General features: G+C 47.1%; 1 protein-coding gene across 1 annotated transcript in view; it reads left to right on the forward strand.

Annotated features, from left to right (window-relative positions):
- Nucleotides 1-19,235, forward strand: part of ATF7 (activating transcription factor 7) — a 104,637-nt gene extending 85,402 nt beyond the window's left edge. The window contains exons 8-12 of the mRNA XM_029913736.1: nt 144-257; nt 2,289-2,441; nt 4,601-4,798; nt 7,959-8,067; nt 14,353-19,235. Coding sequence (XP_029769596.1) covers nt 144-257; nt 2,289-2,441; nt 4,601-4,798; nt 7,959-8,067; nt 14,353-14,570 — 792 coding nt within the window. The 3' untranslated portion in view covers nt 14,571-19,235. The remainder of the gene's footprint in view (nt 1-143; nt 258-2,288; nt 2,442-4,600; nt 4,799-7,958; nt 8,068-14,352) is intronic.
- The last annotated feature ends 282 nt before the right edge of the window (nt 19,236-19,517 follow it).

A 19,517-nucleotide genomic window follows, 5' to 3' on the forward strand; every position in this document is an offset into this window, starting at 1 on the left:
TTCTAAAGTTTGTCAAACGCTCTAGGCTCTCTGCATTAAAGGTGCTTTGTCAAATGATTATTATGATGCCATTTCATGCGGGACGCTTCCAGTAGCAATGACGTCACTTCTCAAAATGTGTGTGCTCTTTTCTCTCCATGTAGCTGGCTAGGCCAGTGTCCATGGTGCCCAACATCCCGGGTATTCCTGGTCCACCCATCAACAGCAGTGGTTCCATTTCACCATCAGGCCTTCCAATGCACTCTGAGGCTAAAATGGTGAGTTCCAGAACATAGAGAGAAGCCTGTTGACCTGTGCCAGGGAAGATTGCTTTGGGGGATATATTCATAGAATTGTCGTAAAAGCCTTCACTTAATCTCGGTTAGACCCTTCAGAAAAGAGGTCATGGCCCTCTCATCCTTCTAAAGAGACACCAAAAGCTCTTGAATAGATAAGCCCAAATTAGTGAGTTTAGACCGCTCCCCCCTGAAATCCTTTGCAGCAGTAAAAGCACTGTAGGAACACTAAGAGCAGGTGTTATAAATATATAAAAAAGTATTAGGCTGTTCTTCATTAAATCACCCAGCACTGCCAGTTATATGGACCTTACATATCAATGTCAAGGGAAAGATTCCTGATCCGATCTTAAATATGGGACACGTTGTAAAGCAGTGGATTCCTGTTCCAGTATGACAGATGGGGTGGAGATGGGGGGGAGGGAGGAGAGAGCCAAGAGGGGAGCGGCTGTGCTGTAGTGATCTGGCAGAGGACTCTAATAATGGTTTTCAGTGGGATGCTCTTCCAACTGTAGATTTATGAAGGAATTTCTTTCTCCGCTTCCCCGGCTCTTACAGCACAAGTGCTAGGTGCACACAGGAGGAAGAAGGAAAGTAGGGATGAGGCGGAGGGAAAAGTAAGTTTGGATACAAAGACGGTGAAAGCACGTTTGTCTTGCTGAAATAATGTCAGCGTGGACTTGTTTGCAGTCAGGGCTTCCACATTATTATGCTCTCCATTGCTGCAGTGACCTTGGTGCTTACAGTAACCGCTACTACAATTCCACACTAGCTAGGCGTTTGCAAAGATTCATTCTGCATTCGTGCACTGAGCTGAAACTAGAGCAGGGGTGGGCAAACTTTTTGGGCCAAGGGCCACATCTGGGTGGGGAAATGGTATGCAGGGCCGGGGCAGGGGGTTGGAGTGCGGGGTGTGGGAGGGGGTGCGGTGTGCAGGAAGGGGCTCAGGGCAAGAGATTGGGGCAGAGGAGGGGTGCGGGGTGTACGAGGGGGCTCAGGGTAGGGAGTTGGGGTGCAGGAGGGTTGCGAGGTGCAGGCAGGGGGCTTAGGGCAGGGAGCTTGGGGGTGGGGTGGAGGAGGGATTCGGGCTCTGGCCTGGCGCTGCTACCTAAAGCAGCTCCAGGGTGGCAGCGGTGTGCACCGGGGCCAGGGCAGGCTCCCTGCATGCCTGCCCTGTCCCCGGCCCCACGCCGCTCCAAGAAGTGCTGTGGCCCCTGGGGGAGGGGAGGGCGGAGAACTCCACGTGCGCTGCCCTTGCTGCATCTCCAGGTACCTCCCCAGAAGCTTGCATTGGCTGCGGTTCCCTGTTCCCGGCCAATGGGAGCTGCGGGGGACGGTGCCTGGAGGCAAGGGCAACGCACGGAGCCCTCTGCCCCCCCGCCCAGGGGCCGCAGGGACGTGGTACCGGCTGCTTCTGAGAGCGGCGCGGGGCCCACAGCGCCACAGGAGGCCATCCTGCGGGCCGGATCCAAAGCCCTGAGGGGCTGGATCTGGCCCGCGGGCCGTAGTTTGCCCACCCCTGAACTAGAGCATTGTGGGGGATAGGAGGGTAAGAATTCTTAAACTCTGTTATGTGTGTAACAATATGCCCATGCTTCAGTCTCTTTTCACCTGGGTTAGTGATTGTGTTAGTGAAGACCTCTCTTAACAAAGCTGTGCAAACTTGTTCCCTGCTGTGTCCCTCCCCATGTGTCAGATCCACCTCTTAGCATCTGAAGGCTGTTCAGTCTCCACAGTCCATTTGGTCCATTGTCCTTCTGCAGAGACTGCCAGCTGGGGAGCTGATGAGTGCCAGTTGCTGTAGTGATTTTGTGATGTGGACACCTGTCTATTCTGAACTGGATTGAGAACCACCATCTATCTTCACGTGGGCCACCCAACACCTGCCAGATAACAGCTTTTGGCTGGATTTGAATCATCCTTTGAAAAGAGCGAAGAATAAGTTATGTTAGGGCCTGTGTCTCCGAGGCGAATGGAGAACCCCATTGACAGTTCTGTTCTCTCATTTTACAGAGACTGAAGGCCAGCCTGACGCACCAGGTTTCTTCTTCACTGAATGGCGGCAGCATGGTTGTGGGGTCAGCAAGCACGATGGTGACCTCACGTCCAGAGCAGGGTCAGATACTTCTCCAGCACCCCGATGCACCTTCTCCAGCTCAGCCACAGGTCTGCTCCTTCTTAATCTTCGAAGCTATGATGGCTTAAAGCAGTGGTTCTCAAACTTTTGTACTGGTGACCCCTTTCACATAGCAAGCCTCTGAGGGCGACCCCCCCCTTATAAATTAAAACACACTTTTGTATATTTAACATCATTATAAATGCTGGAGGCAAAGCAGGGTTTGGGGTGGAGACTGACAGCTCACGACCCCCCATGTAATAACCTCATGAGTCCTGGAGGGAGGGATAGCTCAGTGGTTTGAGCATTGGCCTGCTAAACCCAGGGTTGTGAGTTCAATCCTTGAGGGGGCCTCTTAAGGATCTGGGGCAAAATCAGTACTTGGTCCTGCTAGTGAAGGCAGGGGGCTGGACTCGATGACCTTTCGGGGTCCCTTCCTTCTCTATATTATATTATATTATAGTATTATAACCCCCAGTTTGAGAACCCCTGGCTTAAAGTGATGATGGAGGAAGCAAAGATACTGGTACTTCTAGTCTGTTAGGAAAGGGGGGGGAATAACTTCATGAATCTGTCACTCTCTGCTCAGACCTATATGCTTTCCAGTGTGCAGAGCTGTGGGGTTTTGAGGTGGGGTTTTGGGGGCTTGGGTGTGTGTGTGAAACACTCCTTTTTGTAGTTTCTGTTACCATCTCTGTCAAACAGTCCAAGTTAGACTTAGGCAACAGGCACAGTTACTTGATGTGTTCTGGAGTTTAGAAAGAGTGTTTTGCTGTCCTCTCCTTTTTAATTACTAGGGTTAAGCACTCCCCTTTTAGGCAATCAACCCCACTTGCTCCTGCCAGCTAACCAAATGCCAGCCCTCCATCAGAATTGCCACCTGCTCCATCAGTTAGACAGGCTTCCAAAAGTTTAATATCCATATGCTGACTGACAGTGAGTAGTGAAGTGTAACTGGGCTCTCACATTGTGGCTGTGTAATTACAGAGCCGATGCAGTAGTGCTGGGAGGACTGAGTCTGGGGTGATTTGTCCTTGTTGGTTTTTCCTTTGTTCCCTCAGAATACAGCAGGAGATTGCAGTGTTACAGAATCCACTCTTAAGTGCCTGTAAGACTTTGTACAATGATGTTGGAGCACAGCTGAAGATTGGCTGTGTTACACAAAAGCCCGTATTCCCTTGCAGTAGTGTTGTGTGTATCTGTAAAGGTGGCTCTGTTGAGTTGTTTCCCTCTCACATTGTAACCTGTGGTAAATTCCAACAATATGAAGCTGAATAGTCTTTTTTTTTTCTTTTTAATTTTTTTGACTGAGGCAGATGCTAGGGGCTGAATTCTAGTGCTGGTGGAAATAAGGATTAAACCAGATGTGCTCTTCAGACTTCTCCCTCACAGCTCCTCCCTGGCCACAGTTCCAATCAGCATTGCCTCCTGCTCATCCATGATACTAACTCCTCTCCTCACCCTCTCACCCTCCCTGCGGTTCTACTCTTGAGGCTTCTGTCCTTGCAAATTGTGGTAGTGACTTTGTGATGTGGACAAATATCTACTGAAAATCAGACTGAGGCCAATCAACTTCCTTCCACTTAATGACCTGAGGTGGGATTTAAACTGTAGTCTTGTTAGAAAAGTGAGCATATTTAATCCACTGCAAGAAATACTGTCTGGTTCCTCTCCCAAACCCATAATATTCTAATATCCACCACTTGACTGGAGATCTCCACTGTATGTTAAAAATATTCAAATGATCCTGACACTGAGATAGTAGCTCAGAACTGAAACTTCATTGCGCATCTAGTACATATTGCCCATCCATCAACACATGTCACAAGATTCGGTACTTGGGAGGAAGGCTAAGGTGCAGGACTGAGAATCAGGGAAGCTGGGTCTCCATCAGAGACTCCCAGTGTTACCCTAAGCAAGTCACTTAATCTCTCTCCCTCACTTTCCCTGTCTGTAGAATAAGTCTCAACAAATCTGTTTGGACCTAATTCATTAATGTCTGTAAAGTACCTTGAGAACACTGGAAGCTGCTCTAGAAAAACAGAGTGTTTTTTAGTTTCGGAATCAGCAGCTGACAGATCCTACATCCTGACTCTCCAAGCCAATTGGAATTTGCTCTGGACTTAGTACAATCAGTGTGGATAACTGTCTGGTTTAATCAAGTGTGTGTTTTGGTTCAGTAATTCTCTTCCTTCTGTCCTAACTCCAGGTTTCCCCTGCTCAGCCCACACCTAGCACCGGTGGCCGGCGGAGACGCACGATGGATGAAGACCCGGATGAGCGCAGGCAGCGTTTCCTGGAGCGGAACCGTGCTGCAGCCTCTCGTTGCCGTCAGAAACGCAAGCTGTGGGTGTCTTCTCTGGAAAAGAAAGCAGAGGAGCTCACGACACAGAACATCCAGCTGAGTGTGAGTATGTAACCACGGAGGCCAAGCCCATCTGCTTGGCTGCACTGCGGCCTTCACTCCAAGGAGGACGTTTTTACCATGGTGCAGAGGCACTGTGTGCTCTGGTGGTGGTCTTTAGTCTGTGAGAAACCAGAATCAGGTGACTAGGAATGTTGCAGGGTTTTTTGTAACGTGTTTATTTTTTCTGTGCTTGATTCACAAAGGCTTGTGTATGTGCCTCTGGCAATGGAAACCAGTATTTGTAAAGGACCATCAAGTCCTGGATAAGCCAAAGGTGTAAGAAAAGGAGCAGGTGGAATTTCATATCACCATTTCCAACCCCCTCCGCTGCACACAATACATAAGAGCTGCGCACCCGGTCTTGCCCTGAAAAGGTTGAAGGGAGTAAGGGAGAATCTAGCATTGTGCCCTACCACTCATCCTCTCAAGACTGCACCCTGGAACATTCAGCTGCTCCAGCCACAGGAGATAGGTGCTGCAACAGTGCAAAGGCACCAGGAAACTCCCCCAGCTTGGGAAGAGTTGTCAACTGGCACAAAGTCAGGCTAACTGGCTTCTGCTCTGTTCTCTGCCGCTTGGGACTGGAGCCACAGGCAAGCAAAGAGGGAGCTGCAGCCAAGGCCCAGGGCAATTCCGATTCTCCTTGAAAATCGGGGCGCTCTAACTAGCTCCCTGACAGCTTCTCTCCTGCTGTGCCAAGCAGAACTATGCGTAATTCCCTTCCCATCGCAATTAGTCCCCTTATTAATGCTCTCAGCAGACAGGCGAAGGACAGAAAGGATTCTGAAGACTGAACTCACGTCCGGTGTGGGCTGTTTCCCCCTCTGGCTTTCAGTGACTCATGCAGTGTGCTTCAATAGCACTAATTACGATATATTCATTCTCTTTGTCACGCTGTCTGGAGTGGCTCACAACTGTGAATGCAGCCTGTCAAAAACAGGACAGATACCCCAAGCTGGTGGTGTGTTCTGTAATTAGATTTCACCAAACTAGTAACAAATGTGAACTCCTGGATCACTATACCAGTCTTGCCATGGAGTCACAGACCAACTTAGACTCTCCGGACTATCTTGCCACCCAGACAAACGGAACTTCGTGATAATGGTCACTTACACCAAAAATCACACCACATCAGGTTGCTCCAGTTCCAAGAGACCAGCCACTTACCCCAGATCAACTGGTACTCTGGATCTTACACCAAAGACAACCCTAGCACTTGCAACCAATAGTAAATTAACTAAAGGTTTATTAGCTAAGAAAAAAGAATGAGAGTTATTGAGAGATTAAAGCAGGTAAAAGATCTGTCCAGGTGAATCACAGTTTGTAACTCCGAATGGTGGCAGGGGATGGAGGGGAGGGATAGCTAGTGGTTTGAGCATTGGCCTGCTAAACCCAGGGTTGTGAGTTCAATCCTTGAGGGGGCCATTTAGGGAACGGGGGTAAAAATCTGTTTGGGGATTGGTCCTGCTTTGAGCAGGGGGTTGGACTAGAAGACCTCCTGAGGTCCCTTCCAACCCTGATGTTCTATGATTCTATCATATAGTAAACTGCCAGTTTCCCAAAAGTCTTTCAAGGGTACCTAGATTGTCTCTAGGGATTTCTGCTTTATATCTGGTACACTTCCCTGTCAGAGTCCAAAGATGCAGGAACTTTCTTTGAATCCCTTCTTATAGCTTCTTCTCACAGAAAGCAAGCGGTCAGTCTCTCTTCCCAGTGGGCTTTTCCTTTGATGACAGTGAGTGAGGAATGCACTTCGAGTCTTAGACCTCCAGTCATCACACACAATGGTCATTTGCTTTGTAATTAGCACTTTTTCTGATAAAGTCCTTCATTAGCATTCCACAAGGCTTCTTTGATGTCTGATGAGTTATTTAGTTACAGCGGTATTTACAATTTAAAAGTTTGATGTCGCATCATAACAGGATACAGATGAGAGAAAACAATGCACTTAACATCCCATTAGTTTTATGAAGTTTAAACACCCAAAACACATATACATTTAACAATCGCTTTGATCTATACTAATACATAAGTGAATTGGCCTGAATACACTCTGACATGACCTGGTCTGCCAGCGTCATACTTGTCACAAGGTAATTGTAGAAACTGTTTTCCTAGCCAAGTTCAAAGTGCAGTTGACTGGGTTTTCCAGATACAGGGGGACAAATGTTAAGCACATCTCAAATTTCAATTACAACATGCTCTCTGAAATTTTCAGGGGAAAAATTTTCAACTAATGGCTGAGAGTTAACCTGAAGTTTTTGAAAGCATGAACATTTTTTGTTTTGGTGTTGAAAGGGATGAGAAAGGGATGGAATTGGCTTCAGAATGGATCACTGCTTGCACCTTAATCGTGGGGAGGTGACAGAAAGGAAGGATGGCCTATTGGTTACTGTGCAAACCTGGGACCTGGAGTCAATTTCCTCCTCTGCTACAGACTTTCTGTTGTGACCTTGGGCACATCACTTAGTCTCTCTGTGTCTCAGTTCACCACCTATTAAATGGGAGCCATAGTAAGTACTTTAGATGGATAGATATAGGTCTGAGCAGCCTCCACCCAAGTATATAACAGGCTGACACCTACAGACTCCTCCATATTAAAGGTAAGAGTGGCTGTCGTGTTCTGAACAACTGGAGGTGGGCCTTGGGGTCCTGTTTTGTTGCCGGTGTTGCCCTTGATATACCAAAGAACAGACATCCCTGATATGGTTTTACTCTGTATAGCTGCTCATGGTCAGTCCTCATTAATGATCATCTTAGAAAGATTTTTTGGCCTTCAGAGAGAGATGCCACTTGAATTTTTAGCTTTCCATCAGGGTCAACAAAATATTGCATTGACTCTTATTGTTAGCATTTCTTCCATTGGTGGTGGTAGCAGGCGCATACAGACTAATTTACATCTGGAACTTGGGATTTCTCGGTAAGGTACAGGTCTGTAAGAGGACAACCTTGCAAAGCATGTTTTGTATGCACACTCACTCACACACACACAACTTTTTATTAAGGTGTTAATTTGTGATGACCAGAGTCTGTAGACCTCAAATGACGCAAGAGTTTGGTGGTAAACTTTGAAGAGTCTACATGTTCGTATTCTGCCATTGCTAAGGGATATTATTCCGAACACTCATGATCCCTATAAATGTTGTTTTATTTACCTCAGAATGAAGTTACACTACTGAGGAATGAAGTTGCTCAACTTAAACAGCTACTGTTGGCTCACAAGGACTGCCCAGTCACTGCACTACAGAAAAAAACACAGGGGTATCTTGGTGAGTTGTGACTTGCCCATGTCGGCACTGCACCTTAGAGTACATCTGAGTAGAATTAAACCCGAATACAAGACTTACATGAACTTAGTGTTCCTGAAGGATGCTGGACTGACAGCCCTGTGGGCTGGTGTCCTCTGCAGAACCAGGTAAAGCACAAGCAATAGCAGTGCAGGTTTCTCCCATGCTGTACCTGGCCAATGTGCCTTATCCCTGCACTGAAGCAAGCCGCATCGAGGTGGTGACAGGGGAGTTCTGCCCTGGGTTTCTCTGATGCTCCCAACGAGATCTCCAATTAGTGTCAATTGTTGTGGCAGTTCTTATGATGTGGGCCCCTGTCCATTAGAAACTGGACTTAAAACAGACAACTCACTTTGTGTAGGAACAATAATAGTGGTAACATTCTGTCACTACCAATTTTGCTCCAAGACATTGTATAGCAGGCGATTAGTATCATGCGGATGACGGCAGTGTAAACGCTTTGATAATATAACATATTTTTCCTTTTGTCAGTATGTTTCCCTGTAGCATGAATTATTCTACATGCATCCATCACTCAGACTCCCATTTCTCCCATGAATCTGGTCCATTGTTGCCCCGAACGCTAGGTGTCCTTATCCATTGTTTTATATTGCTCAGTGTTGGAAACGAACGCTGCTGTTTTAAGTGCAGTTGCTGTCGAAAAGTCCAGACTATATAAATGATATCATGGGGTTCCATATTCATCTTCTCTGCAGTTCACATCAAACTGGTTCAGTTTACAAGTGAGAAGACATCTTTATTTTAAACTGCCTGCCAGTAGAGAGACATGGTGGGTGAGGTAGCATCTTGTATTGGACCAGCTTCTGTTAATGAAAGAAACAAGCTTTCAAGCATACACAGAGCTCTTCTTCATGTCTGGAAAACATACTCAGTGTTACAGCTAAATACAAGGTGGAACAGATTGTTTAGCATAAGGAGTTAACACATATTTCAAGGGGACCATTCAAGGCCCGTTACCACCCCTCCAGTCATAGGGAGTCTTAGTTCTCGCTATGACTGGAAGGGTGTTAGCAAGCCTCTTCTCCTTGAATGGATCATCTGTTCCATCTTGAGGGCATATCTACGCTACAAAATTAAATTGACCAAAATTATGTTGAGGTACAGCCACCGCAGTAATTAAATCGCTTTTGCATGTCCACACTGTGCTCCTTGTGTCGGGGTGTGTGTGTCCTCACTAGCGGCGCTTGCATCGATGCTGAGAGCAGTGCATCATGGGTCGCTATCCCACTATGCAACGCGCCACCATGTGGGGCAGGGTGTTTTGGGAAGGGTTTGCAAAGCTTCATGGGGCAATCGAGTTGCGCAGGGATGACTGGTAACATGGTTTCAACATCCCATGATAAGAGTTTTCTCCATCCCACAATGTTTCACGCCTCTTTTCAAAAGCTTCCCAAACCTGCATATCCGCCATCTCTGTGAGATGCATGGATCCTGCACTGCTCTTCAGCATTGTGCTGACCATTATGAACACAATGCGCCTGATCCTTCAGTATTTTCAGAGCCGCCAGAGGAGCTGCGAGGGATAGGACGATGCCTTGCAGGCTGCCTTGCTGACGGACAAAGAAAGAAACAATTCAAGGTGGTTGTTGGCATTCACCGAGCAGTTGCCAGATGGTGGAGCGCTGGTTCTGGGCCCAAGAAACAAGCACCGGTTTGGGATGATGAGCAGTGACTGCAAAGCTTTCAGATGCTCCAGGCCACGTTCATGGAATTGTGTCCCCAGCCCTCCAGCGCAGCAACATTAAATGAGAGCCACGTTCACGGTGGAGAAGAAAGTGGCGAGCGCTGTATGGAAGCTGGCCACACCAGATTGCTACCCATCAGTCGGGAATCAATTTGGAGTTGGAAAATTTTAGCTATCTCACTCTTGAGTGTAACGGAGGCTGTCAGGGAAGAGGTCTGGCTGCAGACCGGGTCCGTATGCTACTAGCCTGTGTGCTGCAATCAGGGTCGGCTCTTCCACTAGGCCACCCTAGGCGGTCGCCTAGGGCGGCAGGATTTGGGGGGTGGCATTTTGCCACCCTCGGCGGAAATTCGGCGGCGGGGGGTCCTTCCGCTCCGGGTCTTCTGCGGAAATTCGACGGCGGGTCCTTCACTTGCTCAGGGACCCGCCATCGAAGTGCCCCAAAGATGCGGAGCGGAAGGACCCCTGCCGCCGAATGCTCACAGGAGGAGCGCTGCCGCCTAGGGCGGCAAAAACCCTGGCACCGCTCCTGGCTGCAATGGTGCCTGCTGAAGTATTTGCTTACTGGTGTGAGAAAGCGTCCTGCCGGGGTAGAAGAAATAAGGCAGCCCTCCCCAGAAGCCTTCGGCTGAGGATCGCAGACTCCCTCCAGGAAAGTTTCCTCGAGTTCTCTGTGCAGGATTCACAGGACATCCCAGTGCATGTAAACAAACTGTTCCGCAGGGCCCCCTCTGCCTAGCTGTACAGGGGAATGGGAAGCAGAGAGGAACTCTGCCTCTATTGGTTTTTCACTACCTCTTCTAGCCTGATTAAAAAATAGTAAATGAACAGATGGGTCTCTGCAATAGCAAAGCAAACGGCATACTTACCAGAGGTTCCTTCCCTGCATCAGGCTCACCAGTGCTGGATAGTAGGGACCGGCTCGACTGCTCCGGTGTCAGAAAGAGGTCCTGGTTTGCCACGCCACTGAATCCCCAGTCGTCTGTCCCCCATATTCCTCCTCCTCGTCCAACACCTCACTGTGCACTGCGGGGGGCCTTTCATTCCCCAAAGTATCCACGGGGCTCTTGGCGGTGGTGGTGGGGTCTCCCGCAAGGATGGCACGCAGCTCCTTGTAGAAGCGGTGTGTCTGCAGCTCCGCTCCAGAGCGACTCTTTGCCTTCCTTGCCTTCGGGTATGCCTGCTGCAGCGCCTTGATTTTCACGCAGCATTGCTGCATGTCCCTGTTGTAGCCCTTCTCCTCCATGCCCCGAGAGATCTGCTCGTAGATATCGATGTTTCTATGGCTGGATTGGTGCTGTGTTTCCACAGACTCAGGAGATCCCTCACTTCCTGTGTACTCCAGGCAGGAGCGCGTTTGCTGCGCGGAGCCGGCATGGTCAGCTGGACAGTTGCTAGGTGAGCTCTCCATGCCGAGCAAACAGAAAACGGAATTTAAAATTCGTGGGGCTTTAAAAGAGGAGCATGTACCTGCGTACCTGGCCGGTGCACAGAGGAGTTCAAAATAGTGACCGAAGCGATCACAATGGGGCATTGTGGGACACCTCTTGGAGGCCACTAAAGTTGACGTAAGTAACGCAGTGTCTGTGCTTTCACTGCATCGACCTAAGCACTGTGCCTCTCTGTGGATGTGCAGTTATTAAGTCAACGTAGCGGGTGAGTTACGTCATCGGGAGCAACGTTTTAGTGTAGACGCTCACAGAGTTAGGTCGATGTAAGCTGGCCTCAGCTGGCATGAAAGCAGCTCCATCCTACCCCTTCTGCTTCCCATGGGCCTGGCTGCCAGGGAGAGGGACCGAGCGAGCTGAGGGTGAGGTGCAGCAGGAGAAGGATAGTGCACCTCCCCTCCAGGTAACTCTGGAGAGGACAATGCAGCGTCCCCAGGCCGGGTGCAGGGTGGGGGGCTCTGGGGAAGGCACTGGCAGCAGGCTCCCGTATCCCATGTCTCCCCTGCTGATGTGTCCATGAGGACGTGCGAGCTCCGGGGAGACACTGTGGTGCTATGACTCTCCCTGGGCCGGGGCCCGCCCAGCCCAGACTCACGTGCTCCATGCTTCTGTGGCCCCAACTCCTCAGGAGCCAGCAGATTGGCTGCCGTGGCCCATGGAGGTGGGGCTGGAAGGTTCCTCCCAGAGCCAACACATGGTGCGGCCTTCCCACCTTCACAGTGTACCCCCCCCCGCCATTGTCAGCTAGTCCCAGTTGTCTCTGAGAGTAGACCAGACCAGAAGAAGAGCTCTGTGGAAGCTCAAAAGCTTGTGTCTCTTACCAACAGAAATTGGTCCAATAAAAAATATTACTTTACCCATCTTGTCTCTCTAATATCCTGGGACTGACATGGCTACAACCATACGGCTTGCTTCACAGTAATCAGCCTGGGATCTCAAAAGCTAACTGGGTTTTCTGCCTCTTACATTTCCCCCACTAACAAAGGTTTTGTACTCCTGGAATTTGTCTGAAGGCTTATGGATGATGCTGAAGGCAGAGGGGCTCTGGCTGGCTATCCCCTAGCTACATCTGCTTGTGTCAGCCTTATGAGAGTTGGAAACTTGTTTGGGTCGGTAAAATAAGATGGAGGGTGCACAGATCAAATAGGAGAAGTAAGAAGGTGTCATGCCTCCATAGTCACACTTCTGACGCCCATCCCATTCTGAATCTCCAAAGCATTCCCCTCTGACAAAATGGAACACAGATATCTGCCTTGCAGGTCCCTGGCATAGCCAGTTTATTTTCAGTCATTACAGTGACTCACAGCCTGAGTAATGTGGTCGTGAAATTCATCCCCATCCCCCAGCCTTTGCAGACAGGTGTTCTTTGTGTATAATGCAACATGATTTTTCCTGTTAACTTCCCGAGTTTACAGTTCCTATTTTTATTCCTCAGTCTGTCTACTCCAATAATAGGAATTCATCACACATCTGAATAATAAAAATGAAATTCACACCTCCCTACCCTATCGCCCTCCTCCCTGGCTGCCTTTTTTATTATAAAGATTTATGACTAAGCATGTCCTTAAACAAAAATGCCAGATTCCCTTGATGGAATTACAGCTGCCTTATGTACAGTTGGGTTGTTTTATTTGTAATACCTAGTAAATCTCCTTTTTGGGATGCCAAACTGTTCTGTTGCTTTGCTCGACCCTCCCTCCTCACCCCCAAATCACTTTTGAAATCTACTGTGCTAGCTGTATCTTTCGATCTGTTAGCTATGTCCTAGCCAGCACCTCACTTACGAGGGTGAGGTAAAATGAGTTTGGGGAAGGGATACAGAGCAACGTGAAAAGACCTAGTGGCAATCTGGATCTTAAAACACTCCCAGCTGTGCACAATGAGGCTGTAATTTCTTCTCTGGTTTCTGGTGACATGGGCTTTACGTGCTTGGTGTGTTTATAGGAATCCCGTGTATCCAACCATAGGTCAATACTTGCTGCTTCAGAGGATGATAACCACATCCTCTCCATAATTCATCTAACCAGCTGTGCAGGAGGGAATTTCCTCTTGACTTAGGCAGATAATGAATGAGCTTATACCCTCCCAAAGCATGAAGTTTGATCACCCTTACTGTAGCATGAGATCAGTCACAAATCATCCTTTTTGTCTAGCACCCCTGCCCAGACACAGTGGGAGAGAATCCAAAGTTTGGACAAACCAATCTGTGTTGACCATTATACGACTGCAGAAGAAGCTTGCTGGCTTTGTCTTGTCCTCACTTCATTGTCCACAGCTTCAAGTTACAGGAAAGTTTAGTGAGCAAGTGGTTTGTGATGAGGTCTAACTGATTTTAATGTTCTAGAGAACAATAAAGAGTAAACCAGATAATTTATATAAAATTCAGAAAAACTGCTGTAACGGGTATGCGGTCAGCTTGTGGAAGGGTTTCTGTTACATACTTCTCTGTGTGTTCACCCAACAGATGGTAAGAACTCCGAAGGAACTGTTCAGTCTCTGGGCTAAATGGCCTCGAACCAAGTACTATACCAGGAAACATCATGTAGGAAAGTACATTTATTATAATGAGGACATAGCTGTATTATAGGAAAGTTAAGCTAGAATCTATTGTCTGTGCTTTGATGTTAGCACCTTTTTGCTACAGTTCTCTTTCTAACTCGAGGTTCTTTAAAATTCCCCCCGCTGCTTTTTGTATGGAAATGGGGTGGTCTAGCCAGATCCTAGTTTCGATCATTGTTTTCTGAATCCTTACATTGTCCCTGCTTTTTTCAAGAGGCTCTTACTCTTTTTTACATCCTGTCCTAGGTAGTTGTTATAGAATTGGTGCATGCTGTTAACAGCTGCTGCACCCCCTCTTAGAGGTGGATGCATATGAGTGCTGCCTGGGTTAAATGGCTCCTGCATATGGATCGGTGTATCCATTCCCAAAGTGCTTTGGGATCAGGCAGGTCGAAAGGCCTCCATGTAAAAGTAAAGCACAGTGTCTGATTAACTCTCTCATCATCCAGGGATGCTTGGTAGAGTTGGTCTCACTTTCCACAGCCCAGTCTTAATGTCAGTAGCATCATGATGGGTTCCATTCCAATTACTATTTCTTTTTCTTTTTGAAAACAGAAAGCCCAAAGGAGAGCTCTGAGCCTACCGGTTCCCCTGCTCCTGTCATCCAGCACAGCTCCGTGACAGCATCCCCCAACGAGCTCAACGTCCGCTCTGCAGCTGAAGCTGTTGCCACTTCGGTCCTCACTCAGATGGCAAGCCAAAGGACAGAACTGAGCATGCCCGTACAGTGGCACGTCATTATGGCTCCACAGTCTCAGTCTGCTGGCAGATGATGTCACAAACCACGTGACAAAGAACTAACCCATAAGAACGTGCAGACCGAGAGACTGATCATAGCTAAGTCCCTGCTTAGTGGGGGCAGATATGGATTTTTTTTTTTTAAAGTGAGTTAAGGGCAGCTATGGAAGCTTCTTTATACTGCATATCCTATACAGATCCTGGCCCAAAACCATTGTCATGTGATCACCTGTCCGTACAGGATGGCTTCAGATTGAGGGATTTCTTGATCCCTTAGTGATGGTCAATCAGCTTGCAGAATCATCAGAACACAAAGAGCCTCATTTGAATGCATCTTGAAAGGTTCATTTTCAGGTATCAATTACGTTAACACTAAACCTCCCCTGGCTTGTGGTTTCTCTTGGCATTATTGCTATTTTCAGTTTCACCTGTTAGCAAAGGAAAGTAGCTGTTGGGAGGCTGTGACATTTACTGGTGCTGTCACTTTATTTTTAACAGCTTGCTGCTTCCAATCATCTGTTTCCCCATCACCGCTCTAGCTGACCTGAAATGTTGCACCTTGGCACAAGAATACTGGCCGAGTTTTCCACTCGGGCTATTGAGATTAAAAAGGCTGAGGATAATGGGCTTCCTAACTCCATGGGTTTAACTTCCCTGACACCAAAGCTTTCTGGTTCTGAAGCAAGCCTGGCACCTCTAATTCACATGCAATTAACCATCATTAACTGCTGTAACTTGTGGGGGTTTTAAGTATGTGTTCGCAGTCACTGGTGCAGCAGTCGGAACTGTGAACGTTTCATGTGCTTCTCTCTTAATTGACGCCATAGCTGCTAATGATGCAGGTTCCTTCTTCAGAAAAGGGCCTGCTTATAAATCTTCCATACAACAGTAAAGCAGCACCGAGCTGCTGTCTGCCAGGACTGCGTGCAAAGCTGCTCTGTGTGATGCATGAAAGGATGAGCTGGGGCAGATGGATATAATGCGAGTCCTGGAATTAACCGGCTACAAAATCCACTACCCATCTCAACAAGTCATGAATTTAACAAGCAAACCCCACACATGTCAAAGGATTATCTCCCGTACATTTAACCTGATGACCTTATAAAGTGGTGGCCTTGAACGAAGGGAGGTGGAAGCCTATCCCACTTGCCTGGCCTTTTACCTCTTTTAATGGTTTTCTTCTGCTCCTGGTAGTGGTATATCTGTTGCTTTTCCTCAAGAGCAAATGTAGTACTTTTAGAGCTTCCAGGTTCATGGGGTAGATTTAAAACCAGCCTTGACATTTTAAAGGCACTTGGAATTGTCTGCTTATTGCCAAAGTGAGTGTGTGTGTGTGTACTTTCTTTAGGTTGTCATTGACCTTTTGCTTGCTGGGTAATAGTTGTAGATTTGAATTTGTATTTTGGGAGCCGGAAAGGGATGCTGTGTGAATTTGTGCAACAGCAAACCCATCAGTCGGTGAAACTCTCAGAACTTCATCTTTCTTTCCTTCTTTAAAGACGCTTTTCCTTCAGTTGAGCTCTTTGACATCTTCACCCTGAGCTGCCAGACCACCTCAAATTGCACTTGCCACTTTTGACCGTCAGTAGTTTGGCTTCTCTAGACTTGGAATATTTGCCAGGGACAGCAATACCCAAAGCAAAATCTGAGCATGTAGAATTTGACCCCACCACCACCCCCCCCCAGATACAGGGAAATTCCGTTTATTGCTTTTTTAATTAGGGGTCTCTTCTCCCCCTTTTTTCCCTCAGGTTTCTCCAGGCCTCTCTGCCATATTCTCTAATGTATTTCATGGTCCTAGTTGTCTCTTAATACACTGCCACCATGTGTTTGTCTCACTCTGTCGCACACACTCTCACACATAATCATTCCTGAGATTTTGTGTTTCTTTGCCCTCTCAATATTCAAAGACTCTGGAGCTAGCCGCTCTTGCATCTCTGTTTAGAACCTGTGTGTAGTTACTGCAAGAGGCATTCCAGATCAGGCACTTCATTTTTTTTCCTTAAAGCTGTTTATATAGAGAATTTGCATATAGGAAAGTGCTTTGAGTATAACTGTCCCAACAGGGTGTCTGTTTCCTTGATGACAAAGAGCTATACCATCAGCAGGGTTTTCAGGCTCTTGTGAGGATAATGCAACAACCGTGGAAATGGTTTATAAAGTCTAACGCCCTGATTGGATAAGACACAGAGCCTTTATTTGGCTAAGAATCCAAGACAGAAGGATCATGGCCATGTTGTCAGAAGTCTAATAGGACAGCAGGGAATCTGTTTGTAACTATAACTAGTTTAGTCTCTTGCAGACACTTCACTGTCTTGTAAAGAAATAGGGTGCATAGCTCTGACGGATTCATTAGAATAGCTGGATTCATATGTGTGGCTCAAGAGGCCCAAACAGCTTCTCCATGATAACTGATCATGCTCCACTTCCAGCCTGCATGCTAACATTAGTGTCTCAAAGCTAGTGGATGTTTAGCAAGAGGTAGGGGAAGCCCATTTTAACACCAGCACCAGTGCATGTTAAAACAGCACCACTGGGTAAATACTGCCTATTGATAGCCTTAACACATGCATAAAGCAGCCTTCAAATACCTTCAGCTGTTAAGAGGCTGGCAGCTCAAGGATACAGCTGCACAATAGACTGTACAGAAGGGGATAGGGTGGTAAGTACAGCTTCAGTTGGACAAGTGTGAAAAGGCTTTAACCGAAAGTGAATTTGCTTTGGTGCTCACAAACCGTATTAATTTCCATGGAGACTTGTACAAGGGACCATTTTTTTGGTCGGTGGAAATCAACACGCATGTGCACGTATGTGTGTTTGCACAGCTATCTTGGAATTGTTTCTTTCCTTCTTCCTGCTCCTCGAACTCTTAGTTGGAACTGAAACAATACCATGCGACTTAGGTGACCAGTCACATTTCAAACAGGGAGGAATCAAAGGCCGAGTAGAATGGAATAGGTTCCCAGCACCGCATAAGCTGCAGTGGATTTGTGTAATGAGTTTGAAAGCTTCAGATTGCAAACAGACTTGTAAAAACCAGTCCATTGAGCAAAAACGGACAACGTTTTTTTTAACGGATTCTGTTCTAAATAGATCACTCTGCTACAGTCACGACTAAGGGTCTGTCTGCTCAGTAGAAACTGCACATGGGCTAGCTGAATCCAGCTACTCAAGACAGCAAGCCAGTTATGTACCCAGGGTCCATGCTGGGCTTGTGCTCCCCTGAGCTGCAGCTCGTACCATGTTGTGTTCACTGCTACTGTTACCCGTGCTAGCTGGATTAAAGCTAGCTCAAGTAGACTAGCCTATGCACGGCTTTTGCTGTGTAGACAGACCCTAAACTGCTGATTCTTTTCTTCCCAGCACCTGTCTTTGCAATGGGAGGGGCTTAAGAGGTTCAGAAAACAGGGAGATGCTTGAAGTGGAAAAACTCACCAAGTGTCATGTAATGGACTCTGGTCCCTGCTCGCTACTGGCCCCTTGTGGTCAGTTGTGGTGTTGTAAGATCCTCCATCTTAATTCCTCCTTCCTAGGACTTCTTCCCGTAAGTTCAAAACAGGTTTTGTATTGCAAAACAGCCCTTTTTTCAACAGAAAATCCCCCAAATAAGGAAAAAACCTCAGGCCTCTGGTCCCATTCTTGTTCCTTCTTAAAAGGACCAGTCATCCAGACACACAACAACCCAGTCAAGGGTATTTCTCACACGCCACGGTCTCTGACAGTCTGAACTGTGGGGTTGCTTCTCCCTGGGGTCTGGAGGCAGACATTCAGGTAGCTATGGGTAGTGGGTGATTTTGCTGTAGATCCTGACTCAAGGGGTTTGAGTGAGCAGGAGAAAGCAGAAGAATTATAGGTACTATAGTCTTTAGTCACTACAGCTGTAAGTACAGCAACCATCGTATTCGTTACCAAAGTGGTGTGGAACTGATTGAGAGGTGTGTGAACTTGCTCCCTGGGACAGTACAGCATTAGTGTAAAATCTGGCTGCTTTTTGCTCTCCTTACTTAACCACTGGGGATCAAAAATTACACAAGTCTGCGATCTGGAAGTTGCTACCAGGTCCTGCCAGAAAACTACGGCTGGCCAGACAGAGCAGTGACTATCGGGAGCTGAGACCTCATGCCCTACTGGGTGCTAGAAACATACAGTGTACCCACGGAATATTTCCTGCCCTGACAAATCACCAGATACCAGACCTTAAAATCTTGTCCTTCTGATTACCATCTTGTGCCCCATCATTTCAGTTCTGACATGGTTTGTGTGTATGCTCTCCTGAACTTACAGAGCTATAAACTAATGCTTTCTACCATCTGGAAGCAGCCGGGAATTCCATCTTTCAGATGATGTGTAAAGCATTAATCTTTATGGGGGTTCATGAGCAGCTACTAAACATCCAGCCAGAATTGAAGTTTAGAGGAGGGGAAAGCAAGATGATAATTTGTGTGACATGATTTTTTATGTACGCTGTCAAGTTAAATCACACTTCAGTCTGACAATTTTTACCTCCTCTTTATAGGTGATGCCTAATATTGCTAGCAGTTGGAGATCAAAAATAATTATTTGTAAACTTTTTTCCCCCTGTATATTTACTCTGCATATTTAGCAATATCTTAGTCGGGTTTCAGTATTTCTCCTCTGTCACTTAGTCAGTTCCCCTGTATGTTTGAATCATTAGTGTGTTAAAGGGAGAAACATCTTAGGAAAATGTGCCTGTAAAACTGCAAACGTTGGCAGGAGTGCTCAGGAGACATGTAGACCAGAAACTGCTTTTAATGGCAATTGACTAGATTTCAAGCTGACTGTTTCCCCTTGAAGTGTGTGTCACTGGACATGCTAAAACAATGTTCAGTGTTTAAAATATTTGTATGTATTTAAATAGAAAACTCAGTAGTTTCACAGAAGAGGTGGAAGTGAGTTTAATCTCCAGCAGAGTCTGAGCGTGTCTGAGTCCCAGGCTGCTGAAGACAAACAGTTTCTCTTTC

This window comes from Terrapene carolina, unplaced genomic scaffold (assembly GCF_002925995.2).
Source record: "Terrapene carolina triunguis isolate 2854851 unplaced genomic scaffold, T_m_triunguis-2.0 Scaffold836, whole genome shotgun sequence".
NCBI classification, from domain to species: domain Eukaryota; kingdom Metazoa; phylum Chordata; order Testudines; family Emydidae; genus Terrapene; species Terrapene triunguis.